Source organism: Plectropomus leopardus, chromosome 19 (assembly GCF_008729295.1).
Source record: "Plectropomus leopardus isolate mb chromosome 19, YSFRI_Pleo_2.0, whole genome shotgun sequence".
NCBI classification, from domain to species: Eukaryota; Metazoa; Chordata; class Actinopteri; order Perciformes; family Serranidae; genus Plectropomus; species Plectropomus leopardus.
In genome coordinates, this window is record NC_056481.1 from 3,872,945 (window position 1) to 3,896,517 (window position 23,573).

The following is a 23,573-nucleotide window of genomic DNA, read 5'->3' on the forward strand; positions in this document are numbered from 1 at the left end:
TTTTTTTCCATATTCAAATTACATTTTGATCACAGCTTTGTGATAAAATATTTAGAAAAGTTCGAAAGAGCTAAGAACTTTAACATTTAATGTAACATTCACATTGGTGAGATGCACAGTAATGATGGGACTAAAAACTGAGTAAATCCAGTATACCGGCACTATAGATGAACATCGTTACTGCGAGTTGGCGGTCACTCACTGTGTGTGTCGGGGCCGGCGTGCAGCTGCAGGTACTGCATGTCTTTGCTGTGCAGCTGCATGTTGAGTTTCTGCAGGGAGTTTTCTCTCTGCCGCAGAGCTGACTCCAGACCCAGGATACGCTCCACGTGCTTCTCCACCAGGCTGGTCTGAAAACACACATTTAATTTATTTTAATCCACCGTGGACATTAAAAGTATACATGTTTAACCCTCAGGGCCCGCTTTATGGCTCTTCACACAAAATGCACTTTCCAAAATCAAGCTTTAAACATTATTATACATTAATATTATTTTCTGCTTTGATTGAGTTCATTTTTACACCAACATCCTAATCATAAACATCAAATATTAATTAATTTTCAGAATTTTAACCCTTTATATGCCAGGTTTTTGTCATGATGTCACTATGTTTTTAGAAACCCACAAAAAAAAGACTTTTTTCCCCAACCCAAAAATTGCAAAAAATTGTTTTATGTGACAGCAAAGAGACCTGCTTTTTTTTTTTTTTTTTTTTTTTAAAAAAAAAGGGCATTCAAAAGAAAGAAAAATATTCATAAAACTATATTCATATTTATATATTTAAAATTATGTTACAGGATTTTTTTTTCAATGTTGAGCACTTTTTTGGGTTGTTTATTTATATATGTAATAGTATGTTACAGGATTTTTTTTTCAATGTTGAGCACTTTTTTGGGTTGTTTCTTGCTGGGTTTTGGTTTTTTTTAAATCTTTCTTGTATTTCTTGCGTATTTTCTAGTAACTTTTTACATTAATTTGTTGTACTAATTTGTTGCTTATTTTGGGGCCATGTGTTATTTAATTACTCATTGCCTTCCCTGCATGTTTTTACTAGATATGAAAGCAGTTTGTTTAGGTTTTAAAGGGTTAAACATCCCTGCGTCTCATGGGAATGTCTATAACATACTGTAATATTTGTACCAACACACAGTAATTTACATGGTGGTTTAAGCAGAGCAGTAAGTCTTTTCTTGTCATTGTGCAAAACACACAAACTCAGTCACCTATTCTATGTATATATTATGCAGATTAGTTAGTGAGCGCGCTGCTGGTAGGTTAAAGGTCAATGAGGCTCAGTGGGTAGTTGGCGCCGTATTAAGCGTCGCCGTCACAGACTTCAGGTGACATTGACACTGTGTCAGTCCTCGGCAGGTGGCACTTCCAACATCCTTGGCGCGCCTCATTCTGTAATCACTGTGCCCACATAAAACTGCTGAGGCTGCTCGGCGTGAGCTGCTCAATGGACTTCACTCTCATATGAGAGGGTTTATTATCACAGAGGGGATCTGGGAGAGAACAGCCAGCCAATCTGTTCAGTTGGACGCGTCTACCTGGTCTGGATCGACTTTGATTTGTTACCAGTTACAGAAATGTGTTCCAAAAAAGAAAAATTCTCACAGTTGCACATGTATTAACAAAAGAAAACAGAGGATGAAGCGAAAGATTAAGTTTAGTGTGTTTGAAAATGGGGACGACAGATTATCGGCGTGGCTGATTAGTTGGGCCAGTATTTGGCATTTTGCTGATTATCTGTATCTGCGTTTTATTTTAATGATCGCTGATAAAATGAATAAATTAAAAAAGAAAAGAAAGTATCAGCATGGGAGGAACTTTTACTTTGTAAAACCTCAGGGATCTATTTTTATTTATTTTTCTATTTTTCACTTGTTTTTATAAACAAAAGTTGGTGGGAACTTGCTGTATATGACGATGAAAGTTTCAGTTTTGATTAAACATTTGGCATTTGAAGGAAGTTTTGCGTTGTAGATTGTTATATTACAAATTCTAAATATAGACAGAAATATTTTTATTAATACTGTAAATGTGAAATGGTTCCAAATATTGATTATAGGTCTCGATAAATTATAATGGGTATTGATATTTGCCCTGAAAAATCAGTATCGACACTTTAAAAGATATGAACTTGCAGCAGCTTTAAAAGATATTAACTTGCAGCACAAAACAATAATTTGCCAAATTAAAATATTAATGTAATTTACAGTAAAGAAGTGTATTTTTCGTGTCGGAGGGGAAGCTTCACTGACTCTAAAAGGACTCGTCTGTCTGAAGGACGTTGACTCAGTGTAAGAAGTAATGAAAAAGTTTGCTCAGAGGCCAATTACTTTAAATTGATCGCTGGACTTTAAAGTGCTCGGTCAAAGTGATCCAGTGAAGTGTCTGTTTTTCTTGGCTGTACAATCAGAGTGACAAATGTAAAAGTAATATTAGGAGAGAGGAAAAGTACAGTCTTACACTGTTCCATCCATTTAGCATTTACATAGAGGAGTGATACACAGACTACAATTAAAGATTGCCTTTAAATTGTGACGGACTTTAAAGGGAGAGTTCACCCCGAAATCCAAAATACATATGTTTCCTGTTACCTGTAGTGCTTTATATCAGTCTATATTGTTTTTGTGTGCGGTCTGCCTCCTCTCTGATATAATGGAGCTAAATGGCACTCGGCTTGTGGCGCTCAAAGTGCCAAAAAAGTACATTTGAAAATGTCAACAGCAATGTCTCTTCAGAAATCATGACCTTTTTACTCAAGATAATCCACGGACCTCGCTGTGAGCAGCTTCACGTAGGAACCACAATAATGGCATCCGACTCATGTTTTGTTTGGGTCTTTTGGGGGTAATTTTGTGTGTAATTGTGGCAATTTTGTGTCTTTTATGGCCATTTTGTGTGTCTTTGTAGTTGTTTGAACCTCTTTAAGGTTATTTTGTGTCATATCGATCGCCTCGTTAAGGCATTTTTGTGTCTAAGTGATGTAATTTGAGTCTCTCTGAGGTCATTTTCTGTCATTTTTGGTCATTTTGAGTCACTTTGTGGCCTTTTTTTTGTCTCCTTATGGTTGTTTTTTTATGTGTAGGTAATTTTGTGTGTAAGTGAGGTAATTTTATGCCTTTTTAGTCATTTAGAGTCTTCTTGTGGTTGTTTTGTGTCTCTTTGTATTAGTTTTATGTTCTTTTATAGTAATTTAGGTCTCTTTAAGTAATTCTGTGCGTTTTTTAGGTAATTTTGTTTCTTTTTTGGTCATTTGGTGTTGCTTTGTTGTCATTTTGAGTCTCCTTGTGATTATTTTGTGTGTTTTTGTTGTTGTTTGGGTCTCTTTGGGGTAATTTTGCATCTAACAGAGACAATTTTGTGTCTTTTATGGTCGTCATTTTGCCATATTGCATCTCTTCATGTTCCTTTCCATCACTTTGTGGTTGTTGTGAGGTCTTTTTGAGTCTCTTCCTGGTCGTTACATGTTAATTTGAGTGACATTTTGCAAACGAAGGCCAGTGGGCTACATGACACTCTGCTTGTGCCCATTGGGCTTACCCAGTAATCCAGTCATGGGTGTCCACATACTTTTGGCCCTTTCAGTGTATTTGGTGACTTAAATATAATCATGTCTTCTGCTCACTGCCAGTTCATGATGTCAGTCATGTCGACTTTTACATTTCATATTCAGCAGAATGTGAAACTGTAAGAATTTATTAATGAGCCATATGGCTCCTGCGTGAGGCTGCAGTGAAATGAGGAATGCACAGAGCAGTGAACTGAATAATGTCTCTGACCATCTTGTCCAGATCCCTCTGGAGGTTGCTCTTCTCCATGTGAATCTTCTCGTAGGCCTGGATCACATCCTCCAGCTGCTCCTCTCTCTCCTTCCTCTTCTGGAGCTGAAAGCGAGGATACAGAAGAACAAAAAAAAGGGTTGACATACATTTTTCCTCTTCTTTGTCAGTTTTCAAACTTCCTCTTGAAGAGAGAGAAAGAGAGAGAGAGAAAGAGAGGGGGAAACACCAAAAACTTCCTCTGTGAGAGTCGTCAAATGTGTCTCTTAAGAAATTGTTGTGTAACCAAGCAAATTTAGGACACTGAAATCCTGACACTTCAGCACGCACGCCTCCCCAACTCGACAAAATCATCATTTCAACTAACATCTTTAACACTTCTAAAATACAAATTTCTCGCTGATGTATTCTCCACACATTGGCATAATAAGAGCCGCAATAACACACTTTTTGACAGATCTGCGGGCAGTGACATCCGCCGAATTGAGTGAAACGGAGAGGATTTTCAAGCAGGGGAGGGATAGTTGAAGAATATGGTCACTTTAGACCACACGGAGAACGCGAGTGGGAGCAGCCGCAGCAAAGGAGTGAGATAAACAGAGAGCCGGCGAGGACAAAGAGGTGTATCACTGCTGTGTGCCGGAGCGGTGACGCCTATTCAGTGTGTCTATGGTAACATATGCTGGGTGGTGAGGTGAGGACGGCTTGTCAACAGCGTCGTGACTGAGGAGACACACAGAGACGAGATTTAAAAAAAAAAAAAAAAAAATGCATTAAGATGCTTTCATTATCACCTCTTTGCTTCTCCACCGCAGTCTTGGTTCTGTATGTGGGATTGTTGTTTTAAATGGCTCCTTAGATTCAAAGATGTCTGGTTTTGTGTTTTTTTGGGGGGGGGAATTATTTTTAGTTTAATTAGTTGGTATAAAACAGTTGCAGTGTGGAATATGGGCTTTCCACGTCCTCTGTAAGCTGATGAATTCAGGGTGCCAGTTTTAATGCTGCACATCAGAGAGAAGGAAAAACATGGGGAGGGTGTTATTGTTATTTTAGATGTTTCTATTTGCACTCTTTATATTTGCAACTGCAGCACAGCTATTTCTTTCAGGATAAAGGATGTTCTGTCTCATCTTTTTTTCATTTCTGCTATTCAACTGCAATCTTATTTTCATAATTCTGACCACCATCTCTATCAGTTATCATAATGTCGTCTGTATTTTTCAAAGAAAACCAGAACATGGTGGCATTAGCCAAGTTTCCATGCAAATGTAGTGCAAAATTGTAACCCAATTTCCAGATAATCAGCGAAAGAAAAAGCAAATTAGTTCTCTCACCCATTATTGTTATATGTCCATTTACCATGCATTAAAGAGAAGACTCATTGTTGTAATAACGGCCGGATTAATCTGCTAGAAGGCCATTAAAGGAATATTACATTTGCAACATGATAATTTGTATGTTAAGTATTCACCCTGTTTTATGTTGAATTTTTATGCTTGTCTCACGTGCCTCCACAGTGAAGGAGGAATACAAAAAACGTAAATGCTCTTTCTAATTTGGACTAAAAGGGGTCCACATTAAGCAGCAGCAGTACTATATAAAAACGTTTGTTTACAAACTCTCACACAACATGTGCAGTATAATCCAAGTCTCATCCATCCATCCAGCCGTGTGCTCAGCAACCAACTTACCAAACACACACACAAAAACTCAAAATTTAGGAATTTAAAACGGAACGTAAGTTATCTTTGTTTTCTTCAGACTCCGTTGACAAAAACAGTAATTTTACCTCTGAACACAGGAGCTGCTGATTTTTTTAATGGCGTTAATAATGGCCGACAATGTGGTGTTTCAGAGGCTGTACTGGGCTGAGTTTTAAAGCTACAGTGATGATTCTGGTATCATCTGAAAGTACAAAAAACTCCAGTGATACCAACCATGTCATGCTAGCTTCTCAATAAGGAACAACACTCCAAAGTAATAGGCTTAATTTTGGCGATGGAAAATTGGCTTTTTCCTTTTACAGGGATCCCTTGACCTCAAGATACCTGAATGAAAATGATCTCTGTGAGTGAAACACCCCTTTACAGACATTTATGCACCTTATCAACATGGACTTAAAAACAGTTTTTAAATGCAAAATAATGAACTGAAAACATGCAATTTAAAAAAATGTAATTAATCACGTTTAACTATTAAAATTTCGAAATTCATCACAATTTTGCAGAAATTAAACGTATGACAGCCCTAATTTTAACACAGTGAAATTATGCAAAACAAGGCTTTCAGACGTTATGTCAGCTGATATTGTGCAGTGTGTGAAGGAGAAGTTTTTACAATTTTATCTATTTTGGCTTTTTTTTTTGGCTTTGAGATCTTTGAATTTCTCTAATGCCACCCTGACGGGAAATATGTCGCTTTTCTCTAGTTCTCCTTGATAACTGCAAGTCACCACTTTACCAAAAGAAAGACAGTTTTTTGTGTGTGTGGATGTGTGTGCGTGTGTGTGTGATGGTGAGGGGGGTCCTATCCCAACAGAGCATGCTCAGTGAGCTGTGGCACATTTCATCACTGTAAACGCCTGGTGTCAGAGCCGTGTGACCTTGTGTGTCCCACGCTAATCGCCTCTGCTGCTCCCATAAACCATTTCCTTCCTCTTCACGTGCTCTCTAGCTCTTTTTTTTTTAACCAGTTTTACCGTTGCCTTCCTGTGTCAGTCTCTCTCATTTCTATTTCCCCACGCTCTCGTTTACACAGTCATAGAAAATAGTACAGTTGAGAGCGAGGGGAATGAGTAATCCAAGCACATTTTGGGTGCAGCCTTTCTCACTCTGCTCTCCCATTTTTGGAATGGAGTACTAGAAAAGTAGTAAAAATGGATTCTTTTGAAATCTCTGTCTGTGTGTAGCAGAAATATTACATACATATTTTTTTATTTTTTAACTCTTTGAAACCAGAGCAAAGTGGATGGATTTCTCTCAAAAACATGGCAAGAAGGCAGTGAATAACTTAAGAAATGGCCTAAAAAATAAGCAAGATATTTTATAAAAGTTAGAAGCAAATTACTTAAAAATTAGCAAAAATAAATAAATAATCAAAAATTTTAAAAGAATGAAAAAAAGAAGAAAAAAGTGAGAAAAAACAAACAGGACAACGTCATCAAAACGACATCAAAAAAGTGCTAAAAAAATTAACAAATAAACATATGTTTACTGTAACATAATTTTAAATTAAAAAAATGATTAAAATACAAATTTCTTGACATTTTGTCAATGCAAAAAAAATCAGATAATCTTTCTCCCACCTTTTACCATTTTTTTCTAATTTGTAGAACATATTTTGCCAACACATGTATTCCCTCTTTCTCCCTGTTTCCATAGAAATCAGTCCAGTTTGTTCATTTTTCTTAGGATTAAATGCTTGTGAAAGGTGTCTGAATGCTGTACAGGAAAACTTATGTCGATGAAGGTCTAAAAGCTGAAATCAGGCTGTATTTGTATTAAAAAGCACCCGTTAATTTCAAGATCCCACGTCTGCTTTCTTGTTTCTCAAGGCGTACACATTCAGCAGAAATCTTGGCCAGGTTTGTTCCCAATTATAGCGCGTCTCAAAAATAGAGCACCAGTGTGGAAATCCCATGTCACAGTGCTCCTTGGACGGTTTCTTAAAAAACACCCTGATCTCAGTCATTTTTTGCTTGGACAGCAGCTTTAGTGCTTAATTAGTTCTGGACATCTTTCGGCATATGTCCACCAGGGTTGGCCTGGATTTTTCTTTTTAATTCAATTAATATGCATGCAGGGAGGGATTTCTGCAGAATTCAAGCGCTGAGGAAAACCTTTGGTGTGATAAGGGACTTTTATTCTGTCCACTTTATTTTAATGAATATATAGTAAAACAGATTTTCTTCTTTTCTCTGCCGTCTCTTATATTTCCTCTCCGACCTCTTGCCTCCTTCCCCGTCTGTCTGACTGTCTCCCCGTCTCCCCCTCTCGTCCTCATCTGTCCTCTTACCTCGTGGGTCAGGACGTTGACTCTCTGCTGCAGGTTGCCATTTTCCGAGTGCAGCAGCGCCGTCTCCTTGCTCTCGAAGGAGCAGTAGGAGTTGGTGTCCTCCCCAAACTCATTGATCATAGGAAACTGTAGAAAAAAAAGAACATATATAAATTAAAGCTGTAAGCAACGATGAAAAGGCCCTCACACCCCCACGTATGTTGGGGTACTGATGGGACACCAACTAAAGCGGTTGTTCATGAATGTGAAAGTTGAAGTGAAACGGTTGGACCCTGGAGTGAGCTATTTCACATGGTGTAGTACTTCCAGTGGCAGTTAGGTGGCAGTGGAGAGGACACAACTTCCACGTCGTCTTCGTGTACATAATTTGTAGATCAAACCGTGTAAATCCAATGATAATTGTCCCTCAATGCTTACTTGCTCTTGCCAGTATGTGGCATTATTACGTAGATATTGTCATACAGATGTGTTCATACCCTAATCAAACGTATGAAATTCCCGGCGGATCGGACAATGTACACCAAAGTTATAACAATTTCCTGTTTTGTGGCAAGATATCAAAATTGTACCCCGTGCCACCGGAAGACTGTAAACCGTAGTTAGTTTTATTTATGTTATGGACCACACCCCTCTAGAGTTTATTATTCAGTATCTTAAAAACCTGATGAGACATCTACAAGATTTTTATAGCTTTTGATAAGTTTTGTCCAGTAATGATCCACAGAAAATTTGGTGCAGAAGTCAAGTCAAAAAATTAAAAAATGTTTTTTGAAATTTTGATTTTTTTTTTTTTTAAATTGTGGAAAAATTACAGAGCACATGGAGCTGGATTTGTGTGTCAAATTTCAAGTCAATCAGACTCTCGGTGTGAGAGGCACTGTCTTTAAAAACTTGGAACTTTTAGGTCTTAATTTTAGCGCCCACATCTGTTCGACTGTCATATTTCTTTAGCAGCATTTGCAACTTTCAGTGATTGCTTAAAGTTTTATATCTCTACGATGTAAAATCTCAGAGGAATTAGTGAAAACATTTTTGAAACAAAATAAAGAAGAAGCAAAAACAATAATGTTTCAGCCATTCAGACTTGAACCCCGAAACATGACTGAGAGTACAGAACAAGATCAGTGAAAGAACCCTTTGCTTATTTATACTTTTTGTTTGTTTGTGTGCTTATACTTCTTTTTTTCCTGCTGTTTTCTGCAATTTTTGATGATTTCACACTGTGGTCATTAAATATTCATCTTGTATCAACTGCAGCTTCAGTTTGGCCCAGATATCACTCGGGGGATCAGGGTGTTTTAACTAATGTCATGTTTTTTTCTGTTCCTCGTGAACTAGATTTTCCAGTTTCTCCTAAACTGCTCTGAATTTACAGCAAGTTTCAAATTCAGTCCCACACAATGCAATCTTGAGTGGATGTGTGTGTGTGACTCAGCTGCTGTCCGTCCATCCGTCGGTTAGTTTGTCCATCTGCTCATATTTTGACAAAACTCTGGAGCATGATTAATACTTTTTCAAATTTGGGTGCTACAATGTTCATTTTGGTGTTTTTTTTTTTAAGCCAATCACACTATCTCAAACACTGTGTGTCAGATTTTCTCACTTCGAAGGCGAGTGCCACATCTCATCGCTCCACTGTGGCATTTTCAAAATTACACGGATTAGGCAAAAGGCCAAAGCTGGTGATATTTTCTATTTTGTTATTGTCAGCATCTCCCATGACAAAACCACAACCAACAATGTGTCAGTCTCTTGATACGTTTTGGCCTTGTTTACGCCTGGTACAAAAATGTGTCTGAGTGTTTGGATAATAAGTGACAAACTCTAAATACATATGTAAATACACCAAATACATAACTCTTAACGACCATTGAATTTATTATGCAAAAATAAGGTCTTGATTGGTAATAAAATGTCTTAAATATATCTTTCAAAAGTCTCAAAAATCTTTAAAATAATCATATGACTGGAAACTGGATTTTTTAAATCTTTTTTTTCTGAAGTTGCATTATAAAATATAATGATGTAATATAATACTTCACTGCATACAATATAATTAACCAAATTGTTGTACAGATCAGGATAGTTGAACCAACAACAGTCATTATTTTCAATTCTTTTTGACATGCAAAGTGAGAAAAAAAACAATCGCCAAGTCATGTTATATATTACAATTCACATTGGGGTCAAAATTGTCCCTAACCCTAAATAATTTGTAGTCATTCATGTTTTTTAATTAACTTTTTAATTCAGCTCATAAAATCTTAGATTTAGAGGCAATTAAAAAAGTCTTGAAAAGTCTTAAATCTAACTTGCTTTAAGCTGTTGGAACCCTTGGTTTCGGGATCCCCCACCAGAAAATTTTGAGCATCAAACACTGAATTTCCTGCATTCTGGTAAAAAATGTTTTTGTTGTATTTGATATTAAAACATATACTTATAAATGACAATGAAAAGCAGAAAATTGTCAGAATTGAGAACGTTGGAACCGGGGAATATTTGCCTTTTTTCTCCTTGAAAAATGACTGAAAAGATAAATGGCTTGTCAAAATAGTTGCACATAAAACAATGAATCGACCAGCTGTTGCAGCTCTAGTTATTATGTGTCAAACAAAGTGATTGTTGGATTGGCAAACAGCGTCTGAATTCCCCCCACACACATTTTCACAGCATTGGAGACGCAGGTGAGAAAGCCTCATACAACGTCAAACATGTCATATAAACTGGTTTGTCTCAAACATACTTTTTTTCTTGACTTTTTCGCTTGTATTAGATAGGGAAGGTTTTGAGTGAAAGGGGGAGTGAAAGGATGACAGACAGTTTTTGTCCATGGGGCACCTGCACTACCAGGTGAGCCACTCAAACTCTGTAAAAATACTCACTTTGTATTAGGGCTGGACGATAAAATGATAACGATGTCAACCATGAAATAACTTTTTACTCGACTGAAATATGAGATGTAGTCGATAGAATGTCGATTGAATGCATTCCAGCCATGTTTGACAGACAACACAAACAGCCAATGATAATAAGAATCGCGCTGTGGCGAACCAAATGCAGTGAACGACTTTGACTCAGAACAGCTGAGTGTTTGACAGCCACAGCGCTGAAACAGACACTGCAGACATTTGCAGAGGTGGAAAGTAACTTCTTTAGACTTCTACAGACTGCTTTGTGCAGGGCCACAAGCACATGACCTTATTTTCAGGTCTTTCTTTCTCTAACTGGGAATGTTGGCAGGCTGTTGGCAGCTATAGGAGAAGTAGACCTATTCAAAAGTGTTTAATTCCCGAGTAAAATGATGAATAGCACAGAAGTTTCACGGAAGTTTAGGTAAGAGTCCTGCAGTCAGAGGAGTTGGCCTATTATCAGCACAGTGTGCTTAAATGTACCTGAAGTTTGTCTAAAATGGAGTTTTAATTTTTATATAATGCTGGAAAGTTTAATAAATAATGATAATAATTAGTTGAGTACCCCTGCTATAAACCATCTTCAAGGTGATACCACAATTATCATCGTAGATCATCAGACCGTATTTGATGATTAATTAACAGCTCACACATTCACATTCAAACAGACTTTTCAAACTACTGCACAATTCAGGATTATGATATTACATGTCTGACAGCCCGCTCCCGCGCACAAACATGTTCGACAGCCCGCTCCTGCGCGCCGGCATGTCTGACATGGTACATATACGGTTGATATAAGTTGAGAAAATCAGAATCTGTCTCTTCTGCATGATAGGACAGAATGTTTTTCATAACTTGGAGATACTTAGTCAATATTTTTGACAAAGTTTCTCTTTAGTTCGAGAAACTAAATAATCATTTTGAGATACTAAGTCATTAATTTGAGAAAGTAAAGCATTAGTTTAAGATACCAAATCATTATTTTCAGAGTCAACATTTTGAGACAGTTCCTCATTATAGCAACTTACAGGATCTTTTTTTTCATCACACCGGCAGACATGGGTGCACATACTCTTGTCCTTTAGGTGATATTTGTTGGTGCATTTTATTTTATAAGATGTGGTTAAACCATTCAGACTGCATTCACACCTGTGATATGGTCGAAATGCATTAAACCTGCACTGGCGTGTTTCTTTATCTAGAAATAAAAAGTTTAAACAGAGCCATGTCAGACAAATGTTACTGATCCTATAGTCAGTTCAAAGTGAAGATAATTAGGTGATGTGAAAGTAAGTCCACAACTGCATGACCTTACGTTTTGTAAATATACTTCTGCATTGATTAATTGTGTGAATGTACATTAGGATTATTGGTGAAATCGATCTAAAGTCAGCAGGGAAATAGCCACTGTACATGAAGAATGGTCACGTCAAAGAGCTGCACTCAGAGTTCAGGAGGGCTCATCCAGAGGGTCATAATATTGGAAGTCTTCAGTGATCGCAAAGAAAACGAGCTGCACATCTTTTTTTCTGGTCAAAATGCGGCTGAACTCCTTTGTCACCGTAAACATTTCTGTATAGCCGGGCCTGTTTGCATGTTGGTGGAGCAGAAATCCACCTCCTAGCAGTAGCCATGCCTTCGGACACATATAGAGAAGGAGAGAAGGTAGCTTTAGGGAATAGTGTGGGAGGACAGAAAGTGAGGTAAAGTGGAAAAAAAATAAGTGTAAGGAAAGAGTTAAATGGGCGGAAGGATGCGGTGTAAGACACACAAAGGGGACGAGGAACCACGGAGTAAAAGGAGATAATGATGCAAAGAGCAAGGGATAGATAAATTGCTGAAATTAAGAACAAAGGAGGATTAAAAAAATCCTGGATGTTCTCATTATTATCTCGAGTGTCTGGTGTTCTACTTATTCTAGGAATTCCATGGCAAAATGTACCCTCTTTCCCCTTAAATTTTACTTGAGGTGCTGGAGGACTTTCAGCAAGCCGTGCTGTTTACAATGCAGGAGAGAAAGAGAGTAGTTTTATGTCTGACGGTAGAGGGAGAAAGAAATGCTTCAAATGACAAGAAGTTATCAAAGAGGCGGCTGTACTTGAAATGCTGAGGAAGACAATTCCAGAAAGATGCAAGCTGTTGCTGCATTGTGGCCTACTAAGGATACTGTCGGAAGGGAGATTTAAACTCTTCTGTCATGTTCGAGCTGAATATCGGTGCACACTACTGTAGCTCCAGAAAGCTTTGATATGCTCTTTGCATCAAGAGCAGATTATTACAGTTGATGTTACACACTGAACAAAAATTTAAATGCAACACTTCTATTTTTGCTTCCATTTTTCTCAGGTTTATGTTAAAGAGCGTTAACTTTTTTCATGCACAAAATAGATAAACAATATTACGATATACAAATTTTGGTTGCAAATTTGTTAAAATCTTTTCTTTTGCAATATAATCCATCCACATGACAGGTGTGCCATATCAAGATGTGGATTACAAAAACTTTATTGTCCACAAATTTTAAAATTTGCCTTTAATGTCACCATAAAACACTTAAAAGAAATGCCCTAAGAACATTAAAAAACATAGAATAAAAACAACAGCAATAACTTCCATGTCTAATTGTCTAATCCTAACCATCTGTGCCAGCATGTGCGTCTGTTGACATCACAGCGTTTGTTGCCTGAACGTAACCACGTGCAGCGTAATCCCACAATGTGCTTGTGTTGACGTCAGAGTAGCGGCATCCTGGAAAGTCAATAGCAAATGCAGAAGGTGCAGAAGTCCACTGCAAAGTGGCAACATGTGACGACTTCGGACAAGAACATATTGGCTTGTTGGATATACTGTCAAATTCGGGGAAACGACATTGATGATGTCTGATGGTAGTGAAATTAACATTAAGTTAACAGAAAACAGCTCTGGTGGACATTTCTGCGCTCAGAAGCCAATGACATGCTCCATCTGTGGCACTGTGTTGTGTGACATAACTGAATATTTGAAATTGGCCTCAAATTATGACCATCCCAAAGTGTGTTGTAATGATTGTTTTTAATTAGCAGCTTGATGGGGGACCTGGAGGGATTATTTTGGAAAAGAATAATCCCTCCATTTGTCAAATAGTATGCATGGAAAAAAATCTTTGATAATTAACTTAAACCTTATAAAATGGGAGTGAAACAAAATGTGTTAAGGTTAAATTTTTGAGTATATTTGCTCAGATATTTCATGGCTGATTTTTTAAAGAAATTGACGGAAATGCAGTTTGACTTTGTCTTTCCTCTTTCGACATATGTGTCGTGCAGAAATCCTGCATCCTTTTAGGGAGCAGCTGTTACTGAAGGCTGCAGGCTGCCGCATCGCTGTTGACTTACTCACAAGCGGCAGTTTGTTCAGGGCCCATTCCCAGAGAGACAGGTGTTGATTTTGGGGAGAGCAGGTGCAGATGTTGGCTGTTTGGAGTCAGAGCTGTCTCGCTGTAAATACAGCATGTGTCTTTTATTTTATGTTATTTTTCAGATTTGAATAATCAATTGAAACAATGATGACAACATTGACTCCAGAAATCCCCACGTGAAATGACTTTTCACTCAACTGCAAAAATTCTGGATAGTTTTCCATTATTTTAAGCCTCTTTTTTTAGGAGAGATGAGTGTTGTTGCTGCAAGCTTTCTCTAAACACAAGATGCCAGAGTACAGCCGCTGTAATGATGCAGATGGAAGTGCTTCCTGCTTCTTTGAACATGGGTTGAAGTGAGGTTGTTCTCCCGTTTAGAGCTCCCGATGCTCGGCGGTATGAGGATTCTCGGGCCCCCTGGGGGGTTCTGCCCTTGTTGCGAACATTTACTGTTAAACTGAGCAGAGAGAGGTGTTCCTGCTAAATGGAAAAGGGTTGTTTGCTCCTCAAATAGACATTGCATCAGCGGCAATGACTTCACACAGAAAATGAAAAGCCCTCCCTGCTTACGGTAGGCACTCTAAATGTAAATGTGTTCATTTAGGTTGAACCACATGCAGTTATGTAACTTCTCTTGCGTGTTTCCAGCACAGGAGTCTGAACCAGACAACAGTTTAGCACGATAACAAGACAAACTGCTTACTTCACAAGTTAAACAACAGTAAACGCATATTCTACAATGTTATGATTATATAATGGGACATTTTTTGCATATCCACGGCTGTATATAATGCAATTATTTCTGCATAATTTAAATGTTTATATGTACTGCTGTTGCATCACATTTCCACCTCATATCATGCTCAGCAGTAAATATGTTTTCCCCCATGAATCATGACTTGTGAACTTGCAATAAGATCATACCTCTTTTTCTCTTAGTAGATGAGGTCAGCAATATTATATATTATATATAAGTGTCAACAAATCCCATAAAAAGACCAAAGCCAGTAGTATAGTAAAAGGTTTTATGTGTATTAAAGCCTGATATATCATCATCTGTGCCATAAAGCTCCATTGTTTTCCAGAAACTAATAAAAAAAACATCAATGATCTACAATGTTTATAGCGACACTTTTGACATTTTTCATTAGTGTTATTGTAGTTATCAACAGTTGCTTTTTGACTAATTAGAATTCCAAGCCAACATCTTCATAATGTTATTTTGACTACAACCAAGTCTAATTAAATATATTTTCAATTCATTTTTCACTAGCCAAAATGTTAATTTTAATTTTAATTTTGATATTAACTTTGATATTAACAATTAGTTTATTGGAAATGTTCATTATAGATATCTGTAACATGTCACCTTTTACCATTGACTTAATTTCAAACTCAGTAGCAAATATCTATAATTTAATTTTGATTCTGATTCCAAGTCACCACTTTTATAATGTAACTTTGACAAGTTGCCATTTTTCTAAATGACAGCCACTCAATTTTCACTAGTGGATATTAAAGATATCCCATTGCAGTTTTCAAAAAATGGAATTTGCATTGATATCTAAACTTTAATTCTGACAGGTTAAAGTCAAATTAATGTTGGCTTGACATGGTAACAAAGTAAGAGGGGATTTTTCAGATATCAAGACTTGCATTTCACATGCCTGAAATACGGTTGTATCTTGTGGAAATTATTTTCATAAAATTACTGTTTATTTAAATGTAGTCTGGTGAGTTTGCATTATATGCTGCCAGACGTTGTCAGGTTGAAATGCTGCCGTTTGCAACATAAAATAAGGAGTATGAAGGTCCATATAGGGCAGGTGGTAGGGGCGGTTGATGCGTCCAACAAACCCTGGACTTTCACCAAGGAAGTCTGTGTTCGCTTCCTGTCTAGATGTAATATTTTTGTTCTACATCTAACCATTTGCCCCTTTTGCCTCATCATAACCTGCTTTTGTTCCCTAAAACCACATGCTTTTGTAGCATAATCCCACCATGTGCTTTTGTTGACTTGACGTTATCTTGGAACGTCAAGAGCAGACACAGGAGGATACCCAGAGCGTAATATGTAGATGCAGTAGTCTGCAATATGTGATGATTTGGTGTTTTTCTGTGGCTGGCTGCATCCCTCTTGCTCTATATATATATCCAATTTAAAAAATGTTGTTCCCATTACCCACTTTGTCATAAAATAATGGGAAAATCGAGTCTAGGTTGAAAAATGCCAAACTTATCCTTTAATGCCAGTGTAGATGGTACTTTAAAGGACTATGTTTACTCAGTGACATTAGCTCCTGTGAGCTATTAATTCAGTTTCAACAAGAGGTTATGTGTGCAAAACCTCTTTCATAGCCCCGCAGTTTGCTCTGCTGCTCCCAGGGCTCCTCAAGGTTGTTTCTCAACATATTTTTTACTTAAACATGAGCTGAAACTTCAGTAGCCTCCTGCCTCGACATAGTAAAATGATTTCAGCTGTTTATTCCCCGCTGGTCCAGGATCAAAGCCCACCAAAGCTTTTTCCTTTTATCTTTGTGCACAATCTCACTGCTGAATAATACTGAGGGTGAGTGGACGGCTCAGTCCCCTTTTGAAAGGCTAATAAATCAAAACACAAACCGGCCTTATGCCTGTCAGTGCTAGAGACCTTCTGTCTGATCCCAACAAGGACAATAAAAATAATTAGTTTCCATATTTGACTTTGAAGTGCAAACTCTTCACCTTGATCTCATAGATCTTGAGCTTCCTCTTGATGCTGGTGTTCTCACGCTCCAGGCAAGCCAGCCGCGTCTTGATGTCCTGATAGGCGGTGATGAGGGCAAAGTGGGAGGCCGAGTAGACGTCGTCGGGGGGCAGCTGCGAGGAGTGCCACGCCACGCTGCCGCAGCCATCCTCCTTCAGGCCCCCTGCGTCGCCGCCTCCTCCCAGCAGCCCCAACTCTCCTCCGCCGAACAGAGACTGCATTACTCAGAGCCTCAACCTGAGGACAGAAAGTTATTTTTACAATTAATTATTAAATCTCCAGATTGTTTCCATACAATTAAATGTACCCCTCCCCCCCCCGAAAAAAAAGGACCATTTCATAATCCTGGCAGGGGTTGACTATCAGTGCCACAGCAGCAGTGCGAAAAACATCAAGCAGGCAACAAACACAAAAAAAGAACAAAGCCGCGTTCAACTGCGAGCGGTCGGATTTCTGGCACACACGATGTAAAATATTCAAAAGCAAAGTGGGAACAGAGAGAGACAGGAGGCAGCATGAGGGACATGTGAAATTTAGAGATGACTCAGTGGATACATACATCAGACAAAGCACTGACTCACATTATTGTGTATGTTTATTTGCACATCCTGGTTTTGATCATATTTTTGAAGTTTACATTGAGAAAAGAAAAAAACGATTATTCGTGATTATAAAGTTTTGTTCAGACAGAAGGCGAAGTGTAGAGGCAGCGTGATTGCACAGAAAGTCGTTGCAATGATGCAATGCAGTGGATGCCAATAGATGGAAATTTGTCCAAAATGTGAGTGAGGACACAGTTTGATTTTTTTTTTACTGGAGCAAAGAATTGGCCTTCAACCAAAGGCTTTACGACTCCGCACAGTTGGTGCATATGTTGCTATCTAGCCACGGCTAATGTTGGTACAGTTATTGTTGCCAATAAACAGAGACTGCACAACAGTCTAGCAGTGGTTCCCAAATATTTTTAAACTGCACACCCCTCCATACAGATTCCTATTTTTTCTCGGCACTTAGCTTTCAGAGTACACTTCTGTGTCTCTTGAGGACTGAGATGTATCAGCGTCTCCTTGAGTTTATTTACAGTGGCAGATCTTTCCATCACTTCCATCTGGTGATGGCTGATTCTTGTTATGTTACTAGGAAAGACATACTGCTGAGCAGGTAGCGTACAGTGGGATTTTGGAGCTTTTTCGTGGAAAATGATGCTATGAGAGCAGTGAGCGTGAACCCAAACAGCTGGACAGCTAAATAGTGAGATGAAAGTCGCTGTTAAGCCGAGAGGAGCTAAAGATTTGTGAGATTATCTCAGGTTCATCACTATGAGTAACCCCTTATACATTGTCACATATCATTTAGTACATTTTTAGTATAAAAATAATGATTATCGCTGGTTTGAAGTATATTTCATTGTTTTTTTTGTATGTTGTGAATCTAAATAAAGCTTACAATGTACGCTTAATTAGAACAAATCTTGCAGTATCTTTGACCTGTCCCTTGTTGTCAATGCAGGGGCTTGCACAACTTATAAATGTGTTGAATTTTATAAATGTGGGAATACAGAACTCATAGAAGCAGGCAGCCCTGCAAGAACGCTGTAGCCACAACGCTGCTAATGTGAACATTGCGAGCGTGAAACACCCTGCAGTTTGGTGAGGTTGCTGTCATGTGCATCTCATGCATGCAGCGTGTTCCCGGCGTAAGATTTTGACACAGCAGAGTCAGGTTTTTAGGTTTATGAAACCAGGACATGATGTTTACATGGGCAAACCACGATACGTGTATTACGGAAAATGTCTTCTCAACCTTATATCGTCTGAAGACTTTCTGTGCCTTTTGCATCCCTCTTTTCCATTAACTACATATCATGTTTGCTGCGAGCTGCCCTACAGGTGGATGAGTAACCACTGCATGTATGGTGGCTGATATGTTAATCAGACTCTGATTCACGTATGAGTCTGGTTCGTGCACTTGTTCCATTCCACAGTACTTAAAAAAACATGAGCTGTGACAGCCTACGCTCCTTGAGTGGCATGATGAATGAGCTGGGTAGTTAGCTGACCATGCTACATCAGAGCCAACCAGCTCCAGCCTCCCTCCCTCCCCCCGGCCCCAAAGACTCCGGGCGACGCTGTCAAAATGATAAATGGCACCTGTGATGTCACCGCCCTCTTTTTATGCAGCCACAGAGGGGACATGTGCACAAAAGTCATACTAGATGTAGAATGGCGCACCGATAACGGTTTGATTTACGGGTACTGAGGGAGTTACACAACAGCCAGTTGATTTGATGTATACTGGAATGGATGCCTTCCTGACTCCCAGCATTGCCTTGTGAGTCAGCGATTGCCTACTGAGCTATTTTCATCTGCTCCCTTCCTCCACGGTTGCTATTTTCCTTGTGTTTTAAGAGAGAGGGGGATAAAGCCTCAGCCAATCTACGGCTCTTTTCCTCGCTGGTCTAACAGGATGATCCAAAAGCACTCCCACATGCACACAAACACACGTCTGTGCACATGCTGCCAAAAAAACACACAAAAAATATATACACCGAGGAAAAGTCGCACAATGAGAAAATGCATGTGTGGACAAAAAAATGCCTGTTTGATCAAAGAGATGACACACACACACACACACACACACACACACACACACACACACACACACAGACGGACTGTACAGTCACCTGCCAGCTGACTGCAGACTGGTGTTTACACTGGGAAGATATTGGGGTCTGACATCATGCTGTTGAGGCTGGTGCACTTTTCTCTGGTAAACGCGCTGTCACTATCATGGCCTGATTCCATTTTTTAGTGCCCCCTTGCCCCTCTGACTAGAGTTACAGGGGATAGTGGTTGTAACTCAGTCACCAGAAGAAAATATTGGAATTATAGTTTCTGCAAATGAGGAGTATGTTACATTTGCATGTTCCTACAGTGACGTAGTATACGAGCTGACTTTGTTACTGGGAGCTGGTGGGGACAGTGGACGGCGAGACGGCCTGAAGCTGCAGAGAACTGTTTGAGACCAACAAATAAGAGCGGCTGTGTTTTAGTAAGTTATTGCCATGTTTCCATCTGCTTTTTGGCTCCATCCGTTGGTGTTTTGTAGCAACCGATTGGACTGTTACCATTGGTTTTTAGGCTTCAAACATTGTTTTTTTGTAGTGACCTGTCAGTGTGTTTCTACTGGATTTTTAGGCTCCCATAGTGGGTGTTTTGTAGTGACCTGTTGTTTTTTTCCATCGGCTTTTTAGGCTCCAGTCATGGGTGTCTTGTAGCAACCCATCGGTATGTTGCCATTAGCATTTTAGGCTCCATTTGTGGTTGTTTTGTAGCGACGTGTCCGTGTGATTCCATCTGCTTTTTAGGATCCAAACATGAGTCTTTAGTAGTGTCCTGTTGGCGGGGATAGTGCCATAAAAAGTGATTGCGTTTTACATAGAAGTCACTACTTTTCCTGACAGGACTGCACCCTCTGAATGGGGTATTTTAAGTCAAAACATGTTTTCTTAACCGTGACCAAGTAGTTTTTGTGTCAAACCTCACCGTACCTAAACCACAGTGCTGCTGAAGCATGGAAAATATTTGTTTAATATGTGGTACTATCATGCACAAATCAGTAATGTCAATGTCGCATTTGCTACTTAGTTAGTTGGCTACTGAGATGTAAGCATAGGATACTACTCGTGATTTTTTTTGTTAAGCTTGTTCAGGAGGCAACAAAAGGAGTGTATTGGGACTGAGCCAATATCATGTGGATTCTCACTGTGTATCATATATTAACTCAGTAGATCTCAAACTTTTTAAAAAACAACAGAAAATGAGAAATAAATCAAAGTATGGAAATATGTGTTGAGGTGAGAAAATGTCAGCAGTAGAGCATGTGTATTAAATGGTTAAGCTTTCACCTTGTTCTGTGTAGTGACCGCATTTCCATAAAAATCCTACGAAAGCAGCACACACACCATCCACCTACATTCAGGCTCGAGGACATAATTATCCATAGACCAAAAAATCTGATAAAATTGCCAAGTGGATGTTGTGATTCAATTGTGCATGGAGTACCTATTCACCGGCTGCATCCCTACATGGCTAATAAACGACTAATTTCCATCCACATCTCTAGTACATCGACCGGTCCACATGCTCCGGTAGAGGCGGTGCAGGGGCCGCTGATAGATGGCCTCAGACTGGATAAAATAAAGGACAGGGACACGGGAACATCCATTTTGTGTGTGCTCCTCTCATTGGCAGCACAGAAATGAGGCATTTATCACACACACTCGCAGAGCTCCGACTAAGCTCCCCTTCCCCGATCCCTCTCTTGCACTCTGCTCCTCTACCCAAAATATCCCTCATCCAGCTTCATCCGACTCCCCTCCTCCTTCCCAATAACACACAATCCACTCTATCTCCTGGACCTCTGGGCTCATTTGCAGAGGCTCTCGGGGCCCCACCGGACTGTAGGAGTGAAAGTGTACGCTTCGCTCCCAACCAGCTCCCTGCTTCATTACAGCGATTACCACAGGAAGTCATACATTACCCGGGGCCCACATGGCACACACTGTTCCACCGAGACTCCCATGCTCGTCCTCCGTCTCTGCTCCCTTTCCCCCTTTCCTTCTTTTTCTCTCTAGAGATTAAAGCCTGCCTCCCCTCCCTCTACAGCATGCCACCGTATACTGAAGGGGCCGCGCTCTGCTGCCGTCATCAGTGGACCTGCAAAGGCTCCAGCCATGAACTGAGTGGGTGACTCTGACAAGCGGTTTTTGTCATTATCTACATGTGGTGGCAATTTTGCATGTAGGTCTCCTCTTTGAATCCGTTATTTTTTTCTGAGAAGTCGCAACAACAATCGGACAGGGTCGAACCTGCTGGCATTTTCTTTCAAACGCGTCACATTAACGTCAAGGCTGCAGCAATGAGAGATTCAATAAAGAAAGCAATTAGATGGGCTTATATTTGTGGAAGAGAAATTGGGGCCCAGCACAAAGGGAAAAAAGAGAGGAGCGAGATATTTTTAAGTTTGCGTCATGACCATAAAGTCCAAATGAGGTCTAGATAATGTGTAAAAACTAAAAATGCAGAGAATAAACTCAAGATGTTGGGAATAAATATATAAAATATGACAATTTGGATGCAGTCATCTCATTAGCTATTAAATAAATTGATGTAAAGTTTGATACGCATTCACGTCCCTCTCAGGATGAATTTACTCCCTTTGGTAAAAAAAGAGTTTATAAACAGGTATTTTGAAATAGTTTTGCTGTTGTTAAATGTGGACCCCAAAGACTTTCAATCATCAAGAATATTCCCTGTTTTCCAATTGATAGTTCACAATGGAGGCATGTCAGAAAAACTAAATTCATAAGTTGAATTGTTGATATACATATGGTCATTTGGGGTATGAAGTAGTCCTTTAAATAGCTTTAATTAACTTGAGTTTGCCAGGATTTTTATTAATCGTTGTGGTTCCTTGAGTTTGTTTATTAACCTGCATCTCCTGTTTCACTTTTTAATTGAAAGTAAGATTTAAAGTTAATTAATAAGGAGTTTTGTCTCACTGAGGCACTGAGTTGGTGTCCCATATTATGGTTCTGTTTACAGTTCAGCTGGGTGTTTTTTAAGAAATAGTTACTAAAACAGATTCTCCTTTAAAAAAAAAAAAAATACAACAGCACATTTGTCATGCAAAACACAAGCAAGGTCAAACACGGCATGCTCTCCAGGCTTCATAGATTTATCTAAAGTGAGTACTAGCAAATTAATCAATAGTTTGTTCTACATATGCATTAATTAGAAGCAGGAGCTCGCTGACGTTGTTATTAATTATTATAAAATAAAATTACAGAACAGGTTGTCTTAGAAAATTAAATAACACACAAATGATAATTTATTTACAAATATTTTTCAGTTGTTTAAATGGCTCTGACATGAAAACTTTTTCACCAAACTGACTAAAGAATATTAATTATTAGCAAACTGACAAACTTAATATACAAAACGGCTTTCTTTCATCCTGTTTATGCTCACATCTCTAATTATTTAGCGCCACGACAGAGCTGCGAGGCTCTGAAATATTATGCTTTGACTTCAAAAGAGAAATTGTAATATTGCAAACACTTCGTGTATCCTCGATTTATGTGACGTGCAGCAGCTAGGGTATTAAGCCGGAGTATTCCTCGAAGAGTTGAAAAGAACAAGCTTCATCCATTTACAAACATTCATAACCCAATCAAATCCCAGAGCTGGAGCTCTCTGTAAATACTGCAAATCATATTTTTGGGATCCTTTGAGGACTGAAGCAACAGATGATTATTCTCTCAGTGTGTGCCAGCTAATCGCCGCTCGCTGTAGAGTATAATGGTGCAAATCTCCTCTTACAGATGTTAATATCGATGCATTCTTCTTGTTCCTGCTTTGTGGCACGACCCGTTCTTTGGTAACAAGCTGTATCATCACAAGCTATTTATGTCTTCTCCATAAAGCCTGTTTATATAGGAGGTTCAGCGTGTGTGTGTCTCTGTTGTATCCCAGGGCGTAAATATATGAGCGCGGTAGAAACCGTGCCAGCTGGGTCAGGGCTGGGTTTTCTGGTGATAACAGAACCAGGATCAAAGAGGAAACTGGGGGAGAGAGTCCCTGCAGTGTGAGATTTTAATGTTGGATCTTGTATGAGGGGGATGCAGCAACTTTCCTCTCTATTTCCCCCTTT

The 23,573-nt window shown here is 39.0% G+C and overlaps 1 protein-coding gene across 1 annotated transcript in view; it reads right to left on the reverse strand.

The window, feature by feature from the left end:
- The window catches only part of tbkbp1 (TBK1 binding protein 1), a 69,632-nt gene that overhangs the window by 20,021 nt on the left and 26,038 nt on the right, over positions 1–23,573 (reverse strand). Inside the window, exons 2-5 of the mRNA XM_042508352.1 lie at positions 16,838–17,096; positions 7,805–7,930; positions 3,791–3,895; positions 203–350 (exon numbers count right to left, since the gene is read on the reverse strand). Coding sequence (XP_042364286.1) covers positions 203–350; positions 3,791–3,895; positions 7,805–7,930; positions 16,838–17,080 — 622 coding nt within the window. The 5' untranslated portion in view covers positions 17,081–17,096. The remainder of the gene's footprint in view (positions 1–202; positions 351–3,790; positions 3,896–7,804; positions 7,931–16,837; positions 17,097–23,573) is intronic.